The sequence below is a fragment of the Urocampus carinirostris genome, chromosome 2 (genome assembly GCF_059441175.1).
Source record: "Urocampus carinirostris isolate Australia breed hairy pipefish chromosome 2, RoL_Ucar_1.0, whole genome shotgun sequence".
Classification (NCBI taxonomy): domain Eukaryota; kingdom Metazoa; phylum Chordata; class Actinopteri; order Syngnathiformes; family Syngnathidae; genus Urocampus; species Urocampus carinirostris.
Window position 1 is genome coordinate 69,793,849 of NC_142350.1, and position 16,599 is coordinate 69,810,447.

General features: G+C 41.1%; 1 protein-coding gene across 2 annotated transcripts in view; it reads left to right on the plus strand.

Annotated features, from left to right (window-relative positions):
* The window catches only part of scap (SREBF chaperone), an 83,321-nt gene extending 71,166 nt beyond the window's left edge, over positions 1-12,155 (plus strand). For both annotated transcript variants that reach the window (XM_088327666.1, XM_088327665.1), the window contains exons 20-23: positions 2,334-2,500; positions 3,860-3,940; positions 6,004-6,210; positions 8,329-12,155. In XM_088327666.1, coding sequence (XP_088183792.1) covers positions 2,334-2,500; positions 3,860-3,940; positions 6,004-6,210; positions 8,329-8,574 — 701 coding nt within the window. In that variant the 3' untranslated portion in view covers positions 8,575-12,155. The remainder of the gene's footprint in view (positions 1-2,333; positions 2,501-3,859; positions 3,941-6,003; positions 6,211-8,328) is intronic.
* Positions 12,156-16,599: the final 4,444 nt, after the last annotated feature.

Here is a 16,599-nt window from a genome sequence, read left to right on the forward strand (position 1 = left end):
GATGTCTAGATAGATGGATAGATAGGTGTATGTATGTCTAGATAGATGTATGTATGTCTAGATAGATGTATGTCTAGATAGATGTCTAGATAGATACATAGATGTCTAGATAGATAGATGTATGTCTAGATAGGTGTCTAGATAGATGTATGTATGTCTAGATAGATGTATGTATGTGTGTATGTCTAGATAGATAGATAGATGTCTAGATAGATAGATGTATGCATGTCTAGATGGATAGATAGATGTCTAGATAGATGTATGTATGTCTAGATAGACGTCTAGATAGATGTCTAGATAGATACATAGATAGATGTCCAGATAGATAGATAGATGTATGTATGTCTAGATAGATGTATGTATGTCTAGATAGATAGATAGATGTCTAGATTAGACCTAAGATTTATGGCCCGAACCCGAACCCGAGGCAATTTCGGGCCGGGTCGGGCCTGAAATGTCAGTCATACGGTCGGGTCGGGTCGGGTTCGGTCCTGCTTTTTTTTTTTTTTTTTTTTTAATTAATTAATAATTATAAATATATGTTCATTAAAAATATATACTTAAACTATGTATGGATAGTAGACCAAGGAATACTTGTTATAAAATAAATAATTTGGATAAAACGGAGAAGGAGCTGTAATTGCTTTTAACGGAGCCAGAGCATGCTCTGTGCACGTGACGTTGGTGACTTTTCCATCCGCATTAACAAACGCATTTTGTAAAATACGATCGCGCTTTATTGTTTAAATAAACGCGTTATATAGACTAGAATCTCCCAATTATTATAATTAGCTCGCTTTATTTTGTTTTAAAGCGTATTATATAGAATACGATCGCTTTTGTCGGAAGCGTACATTGACGTTGGTGACATTTTCATCCGCGTTAAAAAACGCAATTTGTAGAATACGATCGCGCTTTATTGTTTAAATAAACGCGTTATATAGACTAGGATCTCCCAATTATTATAATTAGCTCGCTTTATTGTTTTAATAAGCGTTTTATATAGAATACGATCGGGGGGGGGGAATTTGCATAGGAGTCGGAAAAGGGCACAACACGTCAACACCCCCTGAATGAAAGTGCTGCGCTAAAATCTTAAGGACGTACTACTACTGCTGCTGTGGATTATGGCCCAATGATCAAGTCGTCAAAATGACGGACGCCCTTAAATGTTTTCGCTACCTCAAAAAAAAAACCCCCGTCAATGACAGATTGTCGCTTAATGTAACATCTGCAGTGCAGACACAGAAATATAAAAGATGTAAATGTTTATACAGTTTTATTTAACTTAGGCCTAGATGTTGTAACAAAAGGCAGAGTTTAATTTGTTATCATAAATCACCCCTCCTTATAAATAAAATATGTAATTTCGGGCCCCTTTCGGGCCGGGCCAGCAAATCCAGTTAATTAGTCGGGCTCGGTCCGGGTCGGGTTTAATACCCCTCGGGCCTGCGTCGGGCTCGGGTGCTTTTTTTTGGCCCGATCTTACCTCTAGTCTAGATACATAGATAGATATGTCTAGATAGATGTATGTATGTCTAGATAGATGTATGTATGTCTAGATAGATAGATAGATGTATGTATGTATGTATGTCTAGATATATGTATGTATGTCTAGATAGATAGATGTCTAGATAGATAGATAGATGTCTAGATAGATAGATAGATGTCTAGATAGATAGATAGATGTATGTATGTCTAGATAGATGTATGTATGTCTGGATAGATACAACATAGATAGATGTCTAGATAGATAGATAGATAGATGTATGTCAAGATAGATAGATAGATACATAGATAGATGTTTAGATAGATGTCTAGATAGATAGATAGATATACTTTATTCATCCCTGTAGGGAAATTCCCACTTCCAACAGTATCCTTGTTGAAAATAAAATAATAGAATAAAATATATAGAATACAAAAATACCCAATATAACGTGTTGATATAAAATATTTAAATAATGCTACATATAATACACTGTCCTAAAAATAGGGTCATATGCAAATGTGGGGGTGGAGTTTAATGTGGGCTTTTACTCCCCCGTGTGGAGTTAAAGAGCCTCATGGCATGAGACACGGCATAAGTCAAATCGGTAATTCAGTTCCTGTCAAACACACCCAAGCACATTTGGGGAACAGTCTCCCAGTTCCACATCCAAATTCCTGACTTGACTGCTTGTTCCACACCAAGCAGAATGTTATTACTTGGAAGCCCAAGACGAGTGTTATTAATAATAACACTCGCTGACATTTAAACTGTTTTAAACTAATGTGTTCTCCTTATGTCAAGCTCGACTCCAATAAACCTGTCTCCCCCCCCCATGTTTCAGGCGCTCCGTCGCGTGGCGGCCCCCCTCCGTCACCGTGCTACAGCAGCGAGGACGCCATCAGTTGTCAGTTGACGCGCTCGGTGCAGTGCGCCCACCACAAGCCCATCACCGTGCTGAGGGCGGCCGCCGGCAGGGTGGTCACCGGCAGCCACGACCACACCGTCAGGGTAAGGTGGCGAGGGGGGGGGCAAATTTGGCATATTTGCAGTGTTCTGGTTTGCCCGCGCCCCTGTGTCCTAGACGCATCATTTTTGTCATTATTACCCGATTACCTTTTTTTTTTTAAACAAAGATTAACCGCACTCCAAACTTTTCGTCAGGCAGATCCACCATTGTTGTTTTGGGCTCGCGGTTTGAGTTTTTGTCCGCACGCCGATCTCCAGTTGTGTCGTGAAAAGTCCGTCTCTTTGAGAGAACCGGCTTTTTCGGCTCAACTCATTCAAGAGAACGGCTCTCCAACGTCTCACTTTCTTTGATGCATTATATTACGAATGATGATGTTGTATAAAGAAGTTAAGAAAAAAAAGGAAGTATAAAAGGAGGAAATGAAAAAAAGACAGGTTTGTGGTTATCCCTTTAATCGGTATATTACCAAGAATAATTTGATGCAGAAAATGAATTCATAATTTGATGATTAAAACGGAATGAATATATAGATATACCGTAAATTCCGGACTATAGAGCGCACCTGATTATAAGCCGCACCCAGCACATTTTAAGAGGAATAACCCGACTTCAAGTCCCACGATCGAAACTAAATGTCCTTCATTAAGGTCCACAGTCCAAAAATCACAGCCCGGCATATTGAACAGAAAATGATACCGGTGCTTAAGGTTTGATGCAGACCTGCAGAGTCCGGGTCCCGTTGAAAGTAATCCAAGAAAAAAAGTGTATATTTCCAAAGGTAAGGGTGGGAAAAATATATCAGATGAACACATTTACTCACGCAACTCCTGTTTCTTGAACCAACTTTTTACCCCCTCTTCTTTCCTTGTCTGTCCCTCACCTTTAGCGGTCCCCACTTAAACTCGGCACCCCGCGTTTGTTCCGCCCCTCATTTTTCGTTCACCCGTGCAAAACATATCAGAATAAGTGTCTCAAATAAATACATTACAAAAATATAGTTGCAAATACATATTATACATGGGTTACACATATTTACAAAGAAAGATGGTACACCGAGAGAGTTTTCAAAGCTTTTATAATAATAATATAGCTTTCATCCCAAACGGTGGCTGTGACAGGGCAGTTAATGTTAGCAACACTCGAGCGCCGCTGGCGGCCGTTAGAAAAATGACATCAATTGGCCGCATCACTGAATAAGCCGCAGGGTAGAAAGTTAGGGGAAAAAGTAGCGGCTTATAGTCCGGAATTTACGGTATATGATATATTTGTGGCCGATTTACAATTTCAACCTGGATGCGACTCAATTTTGGGGAGCCATAGATTTTTCAGCATGCGACCCATCGCTTTTCACAGCTCGAACCAACAGTGTATTTGTGCCCATGCTTTGGCTTTGTGCTCAGGTTTACCGTCTGGAGGACTCGTGCTGCCTCTTCACCCTGCAGGGCCACTCGGGAGGCATCACCGCCGTCTACATCGATGAGGTCACTTCCTCTTTCGTTGTACCGTTTCCTTGCCGTGTCGCCGTTCGTCTTTCGCGCCCTTAATTTGGTGTACGGGGCGGGATTTTGGCGTTAACCGTACACGTCAACAAATTGGAGGACTGCTTTCTTTTTCCGCCTATTCAGGCAACCGGAAGAAATGGTTAAGATGAATAGAATATACCTTTATTATCATTGTTACAAAATGGGTTGATCATGTGACAACGAAATTGGGCGTGGCACTCCAGTTTCACATATTAACAGTGAGGATAAAAGAAAACAAGAAGATAAAGGAACAAAGAAGGTTATAGTTGACACAATATTTACACAAGAAATGTGGGCATGTAGGATGTTACATATAGATTTGGGATCGTATTAGTGCAATATTTGTTAAGTGCAAAAAATAGTCAACATTGTGCAAAGTGAGCATAGGCATGAATACAATTTGACATCTGTATGAAGTAGTGTGTTTGCAAGAGTTTTTTTTTTAACATAGTTACAAAGGATAACAGAATAGAATAGAATATGCCTTTATTGTCATTGTTACAACATGGGATATGCTGTGACAACGAAATTGGACGACTCCAGTTCCACATTTACAGTGAGGATAAGGAAACAAAGGAACAAAGAACTAACTGTCTTTATTGTAAGTAGGCTTTGTTTTCCTTCGGAGTGGGGTGGGGGGTGGGGGACAAACAGAGTTGGTGGATACAACCCTAATGTTTGATGTTTGATCTTACATTACACATAGTCCAGTGTTTTTTCCGAATATCTCAGTCCACAATTGGTGGTCTCTGTATATCCCTCGGGATGTAGTGGATATTATTGTATATGCGAAGGGAGTCGAAGGGAAAATATGAGGGATCAGGGGACACTGAAAAACAAAAGACGAACTGGAGCAAAGACTTGCACGATACAGTGGTCAAGTCTTTCTGGGAGCGGCTTTGTAAGTAGAGACGTATTTTCAATGGAAAGGCAGTAATCCGTTCCAAGCCCCGCAGAAGTACAGTCGATTTTTTTGTTGAATCATAAAAGAGCATCAGAACATGTAACACATACATGTTCAAATGAGATTACCGCGCAATAAACAAAAAACTAAGAATAAAGGAAATGTTACAAATATTCATGTACCTTTTGGCTTGGCGTTTCTTGAAAAACTGATCCAACGAAGTCTGCTTTTGACAATCCGAGGGAAATGCGCGTGGCAGCTGTGCGATAGCCCGAATTGGCAACACTTTTTCCGGGTGATTCCTTTCCACTAATTAGCCATTTTGTTTATGGTCAGGAAACTTTGGGAGAGGCTTAAAGCAGCGCGTACCGTATTTTTAAACTTTGTCTCCTAAAAAAGCCTTTGTAAATAGACGCAAAATTTTCCCCTTCGGGTACTTTATTATCTGAAACTTTCGTACGCAGAGAGATTTATAAGTAGAGGTACCACTGTATATAAATGAAAATGAAACAATCTCCATTTCTATAGCGCTTCTCAAGTCAATACTTCCCAAAGCGCTTTTACAGTGTGCTTCACATTAGCGGCCGTGCAGCCCTGTAAGGCGCTAACCTGCATATTGGGAGTATTAGGGGTTCAGTGTCTTACCCAAGGACACTTGGACATGTAACACGGAGGAGCCGGGATTCAAACTGCGATCTCTTGATCCCAAGACGAGCGCTCTACCTCCTGAGCCACTGCCGCCACTAATGTATATGGATGGATACAACTGTGGCGTCCACTATATATGGATGGAGCCAATTGTAGACTACATTTGGATGGATACTATTGTTGCATCCACTATATATTGTATATAAAGGCCATATAGTATAGTAAATAGCCATTTATCCAATTGTGACATCCTTTATATTTGGAAAGATAGAACTGTAGACTTACACTACAAATGGATGCATACAACTGTTGCATCCACCATATATGGATGGATAAAACTGTGGACTAACAATATAGAATGATGGTTACAATTGTTGCATCCACTTTATATGGTATATATATTACTTATATGGTTCTGGGAAATTCAAGAATACCGCATGATTGATTTTTTTTTTTTTTTTCCTTCCAGACGATGGTTTTGGCGAGCGGCGGCCAGGACGGCGCCATCTGCCTGTGGGACGTGCTAACGGGCAACCGCGTCAGCCATGTTGACGGTCACCGCGGCGACGTGACCTCCCTGATGTGCACGCCCCTCTGGATCATCAGCTCCGGATTGGACGACATCATCTGCATGTGGGACCGCAGCACCGGCATACAACTCTACTCTATACAACAGGTCAGCTTTCTCTCTTTCTCCACTGACCTGACTCCAATGTCAATCATTATGTTCGGGTCTGGCCGGGCTTCTTTCTCGCTGACTTGAAAAAATAAAAGAAGTAAATACTATATAATTTGACTTGCGTGATACTCTAAATCAGGGGTGTCAAACCCATTTTAACTCGGGGGGCCACACGGTAGACAAAACATTCTCTTGGGGGGCTGGAGTAGTAGATTAAAAAAGAAGAAGAGAGAGTGTGGGGGAAAGAGAGAGAAATAGTGAGAGAGGGGAAAAGAACGAGATGAAGAGAGAAATGGTGAGGGAGAGGAAAAGAGATGAAGAGAGAAATCGTGAGAGAGGAGAAAAGAACGAGATGAAGCGAGAAATGGTGTGAGAGGAAAAGAAAGAGATGGAGAGAGAAATAGTGAGAGGGGAAAAGAGATTAAGAGAGAAAAATGGTGAGAGGGGAAAAGAGATGAAGAGACGAATGGTGAGAGAGAGGAAAAGAAAGAGATGAAGAGACAAATGGTGAGAGGGGAAACGAGAAATGTGAGAGAGAAGAAAAAACTATGTAAGTACTTACCTGCTTACTTACTATGTATGTATTTTATTATTTTAGATAATGACATGATTCACACCAGAGTCTTTTTTTGGATAGTACTGGAAAAATTGAAAATTTGGTTTTGAAAGTCCGGATAAGGTGCTTGAAAAAATTGTACGAACCCCGTTGAAAGTATCAAGAACACACAACATGAAGGTTTAACACCGAACTAGCAGAAATGAAAGCTGCGTATCTTCAGTGTGTTGACCAGCAGGAAATATTCCATTCACTTAACCTTGGACTGTGACGTCTTTATGGGGGGAAGAGATTTGTCTCAAAAATAAATACTGTATTTTCCGCACTATAAGGCGCACCCCCAAAAAATAGTTTTGGGTCCTATATTTGACATACATAAGGCGCACCGGATTATAAGGCGCTACAATGGGAACATGGACAAAACAGTCAGATAGTTGAGTCCAACTTATTACCCCCTTAAAATTCCCAAAGCTTGCAAAGAAGCAAATGCGTGTCGAGAACACGTGCGGACGCGGTGTCCGTACCATGTAACTCAAATGCATCGTTCCATCATTCGGAAAGTTAAAGTCTTGGGATTCAAGAAATGCCAACCATTCCTTACTTTCTATTTTCTTTTTTGCTCGCAACTTTACTGTGCATGTGACAATAAACACTTGGAATTGAGTTGAATTTAAAAAAAGACCCATCACAGAAACATCGAAATCACTCTGAAACAAGATACTGGGAAAATATATAGCCGGAGCAGCTCACCAAAGTCATTGCGTCCAATAATTATGTGCAACCATGGTCCTCTTATATCCGTGAGTGTGGTAAATCCAGGAGAATAAAATATTTACAAATACAGTACAGAATAGTAAAATACTATTTACTCTATGCCGTAGTTCTACCCAACATGCTATTTACATCCATCTTTTTCGGCCAATTGCAGGCTTTGTTTTATCCTTTTAGCCTATGCAAGCCTGTAAATGATAAAAAGGATCCGCCCCCTTTACCTCCGAATAACTTTAGCCAATAGTGATCGATTGAAATGATGATTGACACATTGGTTAGCCAATGAAACACTGGTATATAAATCCCAGTATACTCTGCGGACTACTCCACGTTCGGGGGAAAATCGAGTCGGCGGCTGTTGCGTAAGTTGCGAGACCTTGCGACTTAATATTGATCCATATATAAGGCGCATGGTCAGCTTTTGAAAAAAATGAAGACTTTTAGGTACAGATTACCTAAGATCTAAGAAGCATAAATACGCGAGTAAGATTTAAAATTGCGTATGCAAATCACAGATCTAATTGTCCCGTCATGATTATTTGAATAGCCCAGAATCCCAAGAAGTGTCGAACTGGCAGATTTCTTCTTGGTTCTTGGGATTACTAGAAGTACCGATAGATTTTGCACATGATCCAAACAATTGTGTCTTGGCTGGGATAACAGTCTAAAGGTGAAATATTAACGCCATTTCAGAATATTTACTGGTATTTTTCTTCTACTGGAGAAGTCGGAAATTTCTTTAAAAAACCCTACCGATCTGCCGATTCCGACCTCTTCTTCTCTGGCAGGAGGCCGGCTGCGGGTCCAGCCTAGGCCTGATCTCGGACTCGCTCCTGGTGACCGGAGGACTGGGTTGCGTCTCCTTCTGGGACTTGAACTACGGGGACTTGATCCAGACGGTGTACTTGGGTCCGAGCAGCGACGGGCGAGGCGTGAGGCAGCTCCGGGTCCTCAACGACGCCGCCATCGTTTGCGACTTCGGCAGCGAGCTCAGTCTGGTCTTCGTACCGGCCGTCTTGGAAAAACTGGACTGAGGTCCCGGAAGTGATTTTCGATGGGCCCTGTATGCTGCTCCGCTAGAGGAAAAAACAAAAGCCCGCTGCCTCGTTTTCGGACGGAATCCCTGCTGCCGATGAACCTCCGGGGGGTGCTATTTGTTTTGTGTTGTTTATTTATTAGAGGTACTTGGGTATGGAGTACTTTGATCCTGCCGCATGTGGAAAAAACGTCTAAAGATCTATAAATGGACGCCATATACAGAAACACGTAAATAAGTCATCCAACACCTACATAAATCGACGTATTTATATAATTATGCATATTGTCAAAAATTAAATGCGTAGGCGGGTCAAACTGGCTTTCACCTATTGGTTGACCAACAAAATGATAAGGGGGTTAGCCCATTTGCCTCACCTCCTCATTACGCAAACAAGAAGGCGGGTCAATGGTCAAACTGCCTGTGGATTTACACTACATGTAGATGGATTCGACTGTGACATACACTGTACGGCCATGGATACAACTGTTGCATTCGCTATCCGTGGGTAGACACACACTGCCCGCCTCCTCAGTTGAATAACTTTTTTGTTGTGAAAGTTATTCAAATGAGAAGGCAAGTCCAACTGGGTGTGCTTTTCACCTATCGGTTTATTAATAATGAGCAAATTTGCTACCAGCTCAGTCAATTTGACCCACCTCCTCATTTCACAAACAGAAAGGCGGGTCAATGATCAAACGGCCTGTGGATTTACACTACATATAGATGGATACGACTGTGACATACACTGTACGGCCATGGATACAAATGTTGCGTTCACTCTAGGTGGGTGGATACAACTGTTGTATCTATTGGATATGATTATTGCATTCACTATACGTGGGTAGACACAACTGTGACATACACTGTACGGCGATGGATACAAATGTTGAGTTCACTATACGCGGGTGCATACGACTGTTGCATTCAGACACGACTGGGACATACACTGCTCGCCTCCTCAGTTGAATAACTTTGTTGTGAAAGTTATTCAAATGAGAAGGCGGGTCCAACTGGCTGTGCTTTTCACCTATTGGTTGATCAACAAAATGACGATGGGCTTAGCCGATTCGACCCGCCTCATTTGGCAAACAAGAAGGCGGGTCAACGGTCAAACTGCCTGTGGATTTACACTACATGTAGATGGATACGACTGTGACATACACTATATGGCCATAGATACAAATGTTGTGTACACTATACGTGGGTGGATACGACTGTTGCTTCCACTATATGTAGGTGGATACGACTGTTTCATTCACTATGTGGGTAGACACGACCGTGATATACACTGTTTGGCGATGTATATGACTGTTGCATCTACTATACGTAGGTGGATACGATTGTTGTAGTCACTGCATGTGGATGAACACAACTGTATGTGGGTGCATACGATTGTTGCATTCACTATACGTGGGTAGACACAACTGTGACATACACTGTACGGCCATGGATACAAATGTTGTGTACACTATACGTGGGTGGATACGACTGTTGCATCTACTATACGTGAACGGATACGACATTTACTACCCGCCTCATTTTTTGTTGTGAAAGGTATTCAAATGAGAAGGCGGGTCCAACGAGGTGTGCTTTTCACCTATTGGTTTATTAATAATGAGCAAATTGGCTACGAGCTCAGCCAATTGGACCCGCCTCCTTATTTGGATAACATTACATAGTAGCCAAACACAACTAAACACTGCACTAAATGTGGATATATAAATGTTTTTGTAGGTATTTCTACATACGGCAGGATCGCTTCTCTAGAGTTTTTGGGTGTGCGTGGATGTCGCCCGCACTAGTAGGAAACGTGTTTGCCAGGATCGCCCTTATTTTGGCGGGGATAGGAAGTCGCTGAACTGGAAACGCACGCGTCATTTTTACACGACGGGATCGAAAGAGGTCTTCTCGTGGCTTTCTTGATTTTGTGCCGGGGTGGCCACCTTTCTTCTTCCCGTATCATCGTTAAGTATCGTTCATGCGAATAAGCCGAGCCATTATTTTGAAATGATTTTAAGGATGTACCGTTTACAAACTGTTTACAGGATATTGGGGTTATTCGGCCATTTGAAAATGACAAATTTTCCTAAAGTTTACCCGTACACACTGTCTCTTTAACAATTGACTTTTGATATAAAGGAAGCTTTTTAAAGGATGTACCGTTGACATGAATATTGAGTTGTTCGGTCTAGTCATGTTTATTTGTATGGCCCTTAATTCAGTCATTTATTCATGATTTTTTTTTTCTATTTAAAAAGACGGTGAGTCATATTTAGAGATGTCCTGTTATTAGGTTTTGTTTATGCAAAAAAGCCAATCATGATTTTGCAATGCAAATTCAGTTTTTCAAGCGATTTAAGTGTACCGTTTAGGTCGAGGGTCTGGAAATGTGGCCCTCGGGATGATCGTTTGAGGCCCCAGTCTTAAAATAATAGTTAAAGCAGGGGTGTCAAATAGGCGGACCGCAGGCCGGATAGAGTCCGCTCAGGGATTGAATTTGGCTCGTGTGGCAACGCTCGGAGAAGTGCAAGGGAAAAACGAGCTGCAGGTTGAAATAGGTCCACTTGATGGTGCCAAAGGCAGGTGCCTCCAACAAACGCTGTACTTGTATTGCTCTCTCGCATTTCTCTCTTGCACTTTTACCCTTCTCGCTCCCTCGCTTTTCTCTTTCTCTAGCTTTTCTCTCTTGCTTTTTGCTCTTGCTTTTGGATTTCTTGCTCCTGTTTTCACTCTCACTTGCTTTTCGCCCTCTCTCACTTTTTGTTCTATTTTTGCTCTCACTTTTCGCTCTCTCGCTTTTCGCTCTCTCGCTTTTTGCTCTCTCGCTTTTTGCTCTCTCTTTCTTGCTCTCGCTTTTCGCTCTCTATCACTTTTCTCTCACACTTTTCTCTCTCATGCTTTTCACTCTCATGCTTTTCACACTCTCCCTCTCTCGTTTTTCCCTTCTCTCTTTCTCTCTAATCTAATCGTCAGGCCCTGGAGAGAAAATGTGTTCTATCGTGTGGCCCCTGAGTTAAAATGAGTTTGACCCCCCCCTGATTTAAAGGGACAAGTTTGTATTTTTTGGATATTTTTTGATCAAGACTTTTCTTTTATTGTGAAAAATCCCCCATTCGGCCTAAGATCCAGCAGCCCCCACGTACTGTTTACATTCTAGTGAGGTTTTCAGCCATTTTAACAAGAGACAATGAACTATGAAACATGATCTATTTTATACCTCAATTAGAAATATTAATTCACGAAATCCACTTAAAGATGATTTTATTTTGAAGAATGGGACGCCCACCCCGGCACTCGTGTTTGCCCGCTGACCCGATGTGACTTACTGGACCGAACAAAGTCAACGTAGCGTAAGAATGTCTTTTTTTTCCTTTAGGTCTCGTCGGACGCGCTAACGTCAGGCTCTGTAGGCACTTTTGCGTTAACACGTTTTAAACTCAATGCTACGGGGAGGCAGGTGACTCCGCCCCTCATCCCTCATTGGCTGGCTTTGTGGGCGTCTTAGTGCGATAACTTATTGACTTTTTTTTTAAAAGAAATTTGTACTAATTTTTCCAATAAAGACTTTTAATACGATGGGATTTGTCACTTTTTTTTCATTCAAAATTAACTTGTGGCTAAGCCACGCCCCCAAACGTGATAAGCCAATCACAGTATGTCAGTTTTCTTTAGTTTTGTCATGATTTTCTTACATTTTCAACTTTATAAATGTCTAGAGAGGCTTGGCCACTAAAAGGGTCTTCTTTGGAGGAAGTTATCAGTAGACTGCAGCACCAACTCAACGTAAATACAATCTTGAGGGTGTTTCTGAGGTAAGTCAACATAGTACCGTAAATTCCGGACTATAAGCCGCTACTTTTTTCCCCAAACGTTCAACCCTGCGGCTTATTCGGTGATGCGGCCAGCGGCGCTCGAGTACAAAAGGTAAGATTTAGACCGGTGGAATATATGCGCAGAGGAAGACTGCAACTTCTTAACTTGTGCACAAATTAAATTAGCGTAGACATATCCTCATCATGCAAATTGCTAAAAGAAAGGCACATGACGCAACTTCCAAGCTAAACGCAATCGAGTAGTCCGATTTAGAAGGGAAAAGAGCTTCCGAACGTAAACATTACGTCGCGAGCGTGTTTTTGAATAAGGGAGCGTGGGACGACGTCTATATGATAAAATCTCTTTCCCATACTGGAGGAAGACGACTTTGACGACGTCAGTTGTAAGGAGGAAAAAGAGGTTGTTTACCGTGCTTACTACAAGTACGGTAAGTTTCTTTAACAGAGCTGTATACTGTGTTGCGAGCGTGTTTCTAGTAGCGTTTTGCTACCCTTCACAGGCACAGTTTGGGATGAAAGTTATAATATTATTAAAGCTTTGAAAACTTTCTCGGTGTACCGTCTTTCTTTGTAAATATGTGTAACCATGTATAATATGTATTTGCAACTGTATATTTTTGTCATGTATTCATTTTAGAATCTTATTCTGATATTTTTTGTACACAAATGAGAAAGAAGGGGCGGGGCAAACGCGGGCTGACGGGAAGTGGAGTAAAGGTGAGACGTGTTTGTGGACACGGCCGACAATAGTGGATATATATATATTTTTCCCACCCTTACCTTTGGAAGTATACACTTTTTTCCTTGGATTAATTTCAACGGGCACCTGGACTTTGCAGGTCTGCATCAAACCTTAAGTACCGGTTTTATTTTCCGTTCATTTTGCCGGCTGTGTTTTTTGGACTGTATCGGGTATGGGTTAATATCGTGTTTGTATTGCGTTTTTAATTCCAGGGACAGACAAACTCCACACAGGAGGTTCGATCTCATGACCTCAGACCTGTGCCGCACACGAGCTAACCGCCATGCTGCCCAGTTAAGATTTAGATATAATTTGATTAGCTTGTGCATTTATTACAAAGATGATACTCCTGCTTTATTTCTTTGAGAGATTTAAATACACCCAGTAGAATTGCATAAAATTACATTGTAAATTTCATTGGCTAACCCATGTGTCAATCATCATCTGAATCGGTCAGTACTTTTTCAAACCTATTCGGAGCTATAGGAGGTGATCTCCATTTTATCAAACAAGCCCTTAATGGCTAATGCAGACTGGACCGTGACACAAAGCTTGCAATTGGCCGAAAGTGGTGTCAATCAAAAGGACAGAGGCTTACAGCCAGAATGGGAATCATTTTACGAGTCTGTTTATTTGTAAAAGAAAGGTAATTGGCAAAACAGATTACAATGATGCAGGAATGCTTTTAGGTGTTTTTTTTTTTTAATCTGTCGGCATTAGGGTGTGTTCTGGAGTCAATAATTTACAGTCTTGGAATCACTGGACGGTCCTGAATACAACAAGCGTATGTTTGTGAAGAATTGTTTGATAAGTGGAATACTACTGCACATTTTTGTCTATACTTTTCGGGTTTTTTGTTTGAGACTTATGCTGATTTTTCTGTTATGTAGATATCTTGTGGAATGACGGATTTCTGGGACTATCCCTCTCTTTTTTGGTTTTATGTAAGGCTTTGCTCCACTACATAAAACAGTGAGGAGAAAAGAAATACTACAGATATAGTGCAATAAATACATCTACAGTAATATTACTAAAATACTACACAAATACTACTATGGAAAGACACGACAGACTACTGCTATGGAGGTTAGGGTTAAATACCACAAGGATAACACTACATTAATACTATACAGTGGAACCTCGGTTCTCGACCATAATCCGTTCCATTTCTTTGTACGAAAACCGATTTGTACGATCACCGAAGTCGTTTTTTACCATTAAAAGTAATGTCAAATTGGTTTAATCCGTTCCAACAACCTAAATATTTACCTTGAAAGTAAACATGAAGCTAACCCAGGCTAACCGTACGTTCTGCTGACCACCACAAAGGTAAGAAATCCTATTCATAAGATTACGATAACGCGAACGTACAATTAAACTGGGTTAGCTTTAACTTTACCTTAATCATTCAGGGTGTTGGAACGGAGCCCAACATTGAGGGTGTTGGAACAGAGCCCCCTTTCCAATGAACCGCTCACCACTTGTTGGGATAAAGAATTATGAGTAGGATTTCTTACCTTGGCGGTTGTCTGCAGAAGCCATTGCTGTATTCCTGAAAGAAGGGAAACTCGCACACTTTCTTCATATTTTGCGATTATTTCTTTCTTAAATGCAATAGTTGTACGCACTACTCTTCTTTTTTCACCTGTAGCAACTTTGCTGCTTGCACTGACTTTCTTCCGAGGCATAATTAGGAGTTAAAACACTCCCTTCACCGCTTTTGAAAGACGAAAGCAGAGAAGGAGTGCGCGTTGCCGTGACAACAGTTCTTCACGAGGGATGGGGGCAATCTACACTCGTACGCCGCTCAGCATTGCCCCTAGCGTACCGGCGTTCGAACTCCGATTTTTTGAACGAAAAGCGAAGCAAGAATTTCTCGAAATTTTTGGTCGAGAACCGATTTGTTCGAACTGAAAACCGAGGTTCCACTGTAATAGTAAATAACTATTACACGTTGGATTTTGTTTCGTCTCATAATAAGTATACTCAATTGTGTTTCCTTGCATTGATCAACTTTTACAAATTAATCTCGTCTCCGTTCTGTGACTGGGTGAATTTGAGGTCAGTTTTTTTGAAACTACAATAGCTTTCCACTCTCAGGGCCGTCCCTCTAGCAACACAAAGCCGGTAGCCAAGGAGAGTGTCAAAGTTCTAACTCATTAGTCTGTCTGAGTGCATACTAGCGAACACTAATCTTACCTTCTAATTCTCAAATCTTTTTTTTTTTTTTTCAAAAAAATTTGTTCAATTATGTTAGTCTGCGTGTTCCCATTGGCGGCAGTTTAGTGTCGAAATGCTAACACATGCTGCCAGAAATCACCATGCAGCATCAAAAGAAAAAAGTCTAACCATCTGCCAACTTAGCTGAGTTTTGTTTTTCGACCATTATTCCAAAAATCTGCTCCGTTGTTGGTTTCTTGACAATGTAATTCACTTCAAGTTTGTGGAACCATTCTGAATATTAGGGGTCCCACCAAGCCAGTGGCCAAGGAGAGGGTCAAAGTACTAACTCATCAGTCTCTCTGTGCATGTGCTAGTGAAAACTAGCCTTACCTTCACGCTCTCAAATCTTTTTTTAGATTTTGTTCAATCCTATTAGTCTACGTGCTAATTACATGTTCCCATTGGCAGTAGTTTAGCATAGAAATGCTGCCAAAATCATGCGGTATGAAATGAAGAAAGACCTTGTATACTAACATAGTAAAAATGTGGAATTATTTTTTATTTTAAAAATACAGACTAGATGCCAACCATGCACCCCGCTCTGCAAACAGTCTATTCAGCCTCCTGCCCTCTGGAAGATGATAAAGAAAACTCAGCTCCCGCACTACTTAACAGCTTCACCCACCAGGCAGTGAGATTACTGAACTCTCTCCACACCCTGTAAGAAGAAATGTCAGTTGTAATACTTGTGTTAGCCAAAAGGTTACCCGCACTTTTATTTATTCTATTTAAAAGAGTGGATGTCACTCAATTTCTTGCGTTTTAACTCTGAAAAGACCGAAATGTTAGTTATTGGTCCATCTAAATGCCGCGACTTATTCTCAAAAACTGCTGTGAACATTAACAAATGTCACATCACACAGAGTGACTAAGTTCAAAATTTAGGTGTCATATTTGACCCTGATCTATCCTTTGAAACGCATGTAAAGAAAATGACTAGAACCGCTTTCTTCCATCTTCGCAACATTTCTAAAACAATGCTGTCTCAGTCGGATGCGGAGATTATAATTCACGCGTTTGTTACCTCAAGTCCTGATGACTGTAATGCACTACTCTCCGGTTTCCCGAAGTCCAAAATCAAGAGTCTTCAGCTGGTACAAAATGCTGCAGCCAGGCTTTTAACAAGGACAAAAAAGTACAATCACATCACGCTGATTTTGGCTAACCTGCATTGGCTCCCTGTTAGCCTAAGATGTGATTTCAAGGTTGTCTTAGTATTATA